At 33.0% G+C, this 6,414-nt stretch overlaps 1 protein-coding gene across 2 annotated transcripts; it reads right to left on the reverse strand.

Moving 5' to 3' along the window:
• Nucleotides 1-241: 241 nt before the first annotated feature.
• LOC131944686 (uncharacterized) lies at nt 242-5,913 on the reverse strand. Of its 2 annotated transcripts, none has more exons than XM_059305476.1 (5): nt 5,765-5,913; nt 5,380-5,478; nt 5,074-5,200; nt 3,588-3,716; nt 242-1,397 (listed from the first exon to the last, which is right to left on the reverse strand). In XM_059305476.1, the coding sequence occupies exons 2-5, from the start codon at nt 5,476-5,478 to the stop codon at nt 1,009-1,011; spliced, it is 744 nt and encodes a 247-aa protein (XP_059161459.1). In that variant the 5' UTR covers nt 5,765-5,913; the 3' UTR covers nt 242-1,008. The 2 variants fall into 2 exon arrangements, with proteins under 2 accessions (XP_059161459.1, XP_059161458.1); XM_059305475.1 differs by having other exon boundaries at nt 5,074-5,203.
• Nucleotides 5,914-6,414: the final 501 nt, after the last annotated feature.

The following is a 6,414-nucleotide window of genomic DNA, read 5'->3' on the forward strand; positions in this document are numbered from 1 at the left end:
TATATATATATATATATATATATATATATATATATATATATATATATATATATATATATATATATATATATATATGTATGTATGTATACATATATATAGATAGATAGATATAATATGGTCTATATATTGTCAGACTTATGTATAGTCTATTTATGTGTGCGTGTGTTTGCGTAGGTGTTAATTCATATACACTATTACTGACTAGAATCACAAGAGCGGTTTTTGTTTCGAGTATAACTGTAATATATTTATATTTTACCTTGAAACAAAACAAAAGTTATTGTCAGTATCTTTCAAAATATTTACAAATTCATATCATGAATTAATTTTTTAAAATATATCTCACACATATTTAAGTTACCAAGTGAACTTATTCCAATTTTTTAATAGTTCATTTTGTTTGTCCAAAAATGCGGATTTCAATTTCATAGTTTACACACAAAAACTAGCTTTTGTTTTTAACAGATGCAATGATACACATATACATAGAAACAAAAGATTTTAAAAACTGATGTATCTCATATGTTTATTGGGGGACCAAAATCAAACAACTGCTGCCTTGTAGTTTGTTCTTGTTTGGACAAAGGCTATGGAAACAAACCCAAAAAGAAAAGCAGGCTGAAATCGGAGTCAATGGCCTCAATGGCGCATAACCCATTTACACGTAATCCTTAATTGTGATGGAAGCATGGTCGAGTCGGAAAAGCTCATGGTTGATAAATTCGAAAAAAGTCTCGAGTTCAAACCCTCTGGCAGATAAGGCGCGATTCCTCCCAACACTAAAAATTAAGAACGAAGAAGAAGAAGAAAGATATGTTTATTGTGGTCACGTACAATATATTAATTGGTGATCACATTGAAAAAGTTAGAACTGTATAATGATGACTAAAAAAAACAACATACAAACCATTAAATGTTTATGTACATGTAGTAAGTTGTTAGCGTGTGCTTGGTTACAAGTTTTACTGTTTTGAGAATTTACCATCAACCATGTTTTGTGTTGTACTTCTATAAACTAACGATAGTAAAACTACTGTAGCAGGATAACTTTGCGCCTTGATCTGATTGAATCACTTTAAAGTACAGTTCTTGACCTTTCTTCATGTCAACAACCACTGACCCAGCAGCGCTAGTGGCGGCACATTTCACTTCTATAGCCGTACAGCACCTGCCTCCAGCCATCACACCAACTCCAATCTGTTTATCTTCCCTTTCATTTAGACTGACACAGACAAGATATAAACCATCATGGGGTGATACAAATGTTCCTGTTGTTTGATTAAAATGTTGACCGTTATATTCACGTACATCCCAGAATCTTGAAATAATTAATCCAACACTGACGGGTGCGAGATCAAGCGCCACATGACAAGCATATCTGTGACCTACACATGACTCTGTTGATTAGAAAACATATGTTTAATTTTACAAATGTTCTGACTATTTGATCCATAATATTTGTAAATTGTCGTTTCATTAGTTTATGTTATCATCTCATTATATGTGTTTTGTAAAACATAAACTGTATATAAGAATCTATAATGTTTACATAACTTTGTCCAAGACCATAAATTGAAACACTAGATCACTAGTTTAGTACGGTCCTTAGTTTGTGTGGTGTTAGTTTATCGTTTCCCACGTATTGACCTTACCAGTTTAGCAGGTCAATTAAAACGTCACAAAACGTACAACAAATGTTTAATACGTTATGCTAAAACCGGGTGTACGACAAATTCCCGAAATACACTTGCGCGAATGCCGTTTGCCCCTAGGCCGATTTCCGAATGGACACTTTCCCAAATGAACATTTCTTAAATACCAAATAGACATTCTTAATCAATTCAAGTTTGCCTTTAGGATAACACAATTCTTGGCATAAAAACAAATGTGTTTATATTTTTGAAAATGTGTATACTTTTAAGATTTAACATTTAATGTTTGAAAATTGAGATATTGCTGTAAAAAACGTTGTTCTTTAATAATGTAATGCTATGTTGGCTGCGGTGTTTTTATACTCTCTTGATGTAAGTTTTGAAAACCTTGTTTAGCCGACGTGTTGCGGTGGTTTGATAGCGTTTATGACACGGTGTAGTCGGCGCGGCGTCTCGTTACGTTGAACAGAGACGCGTTTGTTTGATTTATTTTGTTATGCTTAACTTGTGTGATGACTATTTCACAATTGAATGAAGCGAGCCTTAGGCAGCGAATTTAAAAACTAAAGGTAGTCAATTATATTTGATCTTCATTTAATGCAGCTTGTTTAGATAATGTGTTGAATCTATTACTTAATACAGAAAGTGAGAATCATTTTAAAAACATCAGATAAGTGAAAATTATGTTTTCGTCTTGTTTTATAGATAGCAAAAGATGTAGGCCCTACACTTTCTATAATATAGGAAATACTAATTAATTCATAATGCATGCTTGAAGATATTAAACAGTATTTTGTTCCCTTTCAATTTGGTAAGACATTTATTTAATTATTAAAATTTCACATTTAAGTTGATTAAGAATGACTATTTGGTGTTCTGTAATGTTACAGGGCAAAAGGTCTTCGGGCAAGTGTCCGTTCAGGCATTCGTCCCATTCGTGCAAGTGTCCGTTCAGGCATTCGTCCCATTCGGGCAAGTGTCCGTTCAGGCATTCGTCCCATTCGGGCAAGTGTCCGTTCAGGCATTTGTCCCATTCGAGCAAGTGTCCGTTCAGGCATTCGTCCCATTCGGGCAAGTGTCCGTTCAGGCATTTGTCCCATTCGGGCAAGTATCAATTCGGGCATTTGTCGCATTCGGCAATTGACCATTCGGGCAGTTTAATTGTATATGGATTATCTATTGAAACAAGAATTACTAGAGCTAAAATTGTTCTGTTGTACTTAATAATGACCGATAACAAGATCTGCATAGTCTACCTTTAGTATTTTTCATTTCAGGTTAAAGTCAATTAATGAAAGAATAAAATGTGACCATCACGAACGAACATCACGTTATGGTCTGTCTGACTAACGAACATCGCTTTATGATCTGTCTGGCTAACAAACATCACGTTATGGTCTGTCTGGCTAACGAACATCACGTTATGGTCTGTCTGACTAACGAACATCACGTTATGGTCTGTCTGACTAACATCACGTTATGATCTGTCTATCTAACGAACATCACGTTATGGTCTGTCTGGCTAACGAACATCACGTTATGGTCTGTCTGACTAACATCACGTTATGATCTGTCTATCTAACGAACATCACGTTATGGTCTGGCTAACGAACATCACGTTATGGTCTGTCTGACTAACATCACGTTATGGTCTGTCTGACTAACATCACGTTATGATCTGTCTATCTAACGAACATCACGTTATGGTCTGTCTGGCTAACGAACATCACGTTATGGTCTGTCTGGCTAACGAACATCACGTTATGGTCTGTCTGGCTAACTAACATCACGTTATGGTCTGTCTGACTAACATCACGTTATGGTCTGTCTGGCTAACGAACATCACATATTAAGAAAATATATTTGAATCATTCACCTTGAAAATATTTTTTTAACTTAATTTTTTTTTTTGTAAAAATATGTGTGCATAGATACCTGATGGTTTATAAGGCTCGTTAAGGACTTGATCTGTTGACTGTCTACGGCCACATTTTTCTGTTGTTGTTTGTGAGTTAGACTGAGATGAAAATGACCTTCCATCTTCTACATTGTCTTTATTTTCGTCTTGTAATTTTCAGAGAACATAAATTAATTTAAATATGTGTAATAATAATTCAGTTGTAGTTTTACATAATATTGAATATTTATTAATGTAAGTTTGTGTGTTAATTTTTGTATGTAAAATACTTTCTTTAGAATTGATATAAATGATTAATGTTATTTGATAATATGAATCTAATATATAAAGCTCAGTTCTGTATGTAATGAATATATTTGTCGTTGGTCTTGGATGAATTTAAGTGTTAGAAAATTATCGTGCGCATTTGTCTAAATTTATGAGCTAAAAAATTACTATTGAAAGTGTTGGGAAATAATTTTCATTTTTCAAATTATAGTAATAATTGTCGGCATGTTCATTAAACACAAGTTTAAAAAAAATATAATCTTTTACAAAAATTCTAATTATGTCTTTATTTAGTCCTATAGCACTTACTTCCCTTTGATAAATTAGGAAAACACAATTACTTCCCTTTATAAAACCATTGCATTTTGTGGAAAATAATTTACTTTTTAATTACTTTGTTTTGGTGTTGGGAAAAAAAAATTACATAATTAGCGGGGATTGATCAAGTGCAAATGTTGTAGGTATTTTACGGATAAGCTTGGAGTATTATAATTGTTCATCAAATTGAAACAGGCGCGTTCGTTTAAGTGAGTGCAAAAGACTATGAATAAGTTGGGGTACTAAAGTCGTTCATTAAGCTAAAACAGGTGATTCCGCCCCGGGCGTTTATGTTCGCGTTAGTGTTTTCTTTGTGTTTAGGTGGGTTTGCGTTAGTGGTTGCGTTTTGATTTGGTTCGTTTTTGTTCTTTCTTTTTTCGTTTTTGTTTGTGTTTTTTTGTTTGGGTTTGTATTTGTGTTTTTGGTTGGTTTTGCGTTTGGATTTGGTTTGTTTTCGTTTGCTTTTCGTTGTTTTTTTGTTGTTGTTGGTATTGGTGTTTGTGGTTGGGTTTGTTGATAGGTTTTTGTTTTCGTTTTCTTTTTTGTTTGTTTTTTCTTTGTGTTTGTATTGGTGTTTGTGGTTGTGGTTGGGTTTGTTGTTAGGTTTTTGTTTTCGTTGTATTTGTAATTGTAATTGTGTTAGCGTTATGTTTGCGTTTTGTTGTTTTGGTTGGTTGTGGTTTGGGTGGGCAATGCCGGGTTTATGATGATTACTAAACACACAGGTAATGGTCTTTAACAGAAAGGTTTTTCACAGAAGCCAGAGCAGGGCCTGGCCGGGACGGCTAGTATATATTAATTTTAAATAAATACAAAACATATTTAATTGTCCAGTTTTTACTGTATTATTTGTATTAAATTATTGAGATTTAACAGATTATCAATTAAAATAAAAGAGACATATTTTAAAATATTTACCTAAGATATGAGCCGCTACATTCAACAAGGCCAAGGTAGCTGATTCAAGTTCTTGACATAGATCACAGTATGTCAAAGATTCGTTGTCACTTTTATCTTCTAACCAAGTCTTACTTTTGTCTACAGCCTGCTGACATAAAACATTATGTCTTAGCGTTTAAATGTGTGTCAGTATGTTATTTGAAAAAATTGTTTTCTTTAATGTTTTTAGTTTTTAAATACTATACTCTATCTTTATCTACAACATGCTCAATATAAAAAGCACAAAGTCAATGATGAATGCAGGTAGAGACAATAACCACTTACAGCTTGCAAAGCTTCAACCACAGGTTTAATGACGTGTATCTTTTCTTCTAAATAGTTCATGTGCTCTGTAACATATTTGACTTGCACTCTAGGACGCATCTGAATTAAACAGAAATTCACATACTATAACGCATTTATAATGACGTTTTAAAATAACGAATCTTTTCTCGACATCGAATAATCAAAGACTTGATTTTTTTATATAAACATTACTTAACAGGAATGAATTTCAGAGCATTTAAAGGGCATTAACTCAAGTTTGTAGTCTTGTGATTGGTCAGTTGTCTAACCTGTTAGGCTTGTAAAAATGAAGTTGATGGAAATTATGCTGCTGTGTAAAGCATGGATTTTACATAAACGTGACTATTTTAAAATATAAACTCACTTTTGACAAAAGAATAAAACAAAGTGTTCAGTTATATAGCCTTTGTTTTAGACACTCTAGTTCCAGTAGTAGCAAACTGTCGCTCTGCTTCAATAAACAATGTATCACGTCAATAACACAAGTTACCTCTTTCATGTAGTTATGTCTGAGTTGTATGTGTACTTTGTACTGACCCGTTCTTTGGCTTAATTTCCTGTCATTTATCTTCTCGATAAGCATTTGACACATTTTATTAGCGTTATCAACCATTTTAAACATAAAATGACTTTATCATCTATATCTACTGTGTGAAGGTATGATCAGTACATGGCGAGTAGGCCTATGTACTAGCTGCTCGTGTATGTGTAGGTGCCTGTACCCTACTATAGTTAGAACATCAGCCGTTCACTAATTTATATAAACAATTTCGTCAGGGTAGAGTAAATAGTTGCATTAACGATCTGTAAAATTTCACAGGCAAACTGTAAAAACAATTGTGTATTTAAAGTGACTTAATACAAGTTAGGATATTAAAAACCTGATTTTCTCATCACATGTTGTTTCAAATGTTGATATGCAGGTCCTTAAATGTATGAATTTGCTATTTCAATATACTTCTTAATTTAATACCTCTTAAAAAGCAACAACAAGAAAACAAACATACATGTTTA

Source organism: Physella acuta, unplaced genomic scaffold (genome assembly GCF_028476545.2).
Source record: "Physella acuta isolate Inbredline_101_S28 unplaced genomic scaffold, ASM2847654v3 ptg000503l, whole genome shotgun sequence".
Lineage (NCBI taxonomy): Eukaryota > Metazoa > Mollusca > Gastropoda > Physidae > Physella > Physella acuta.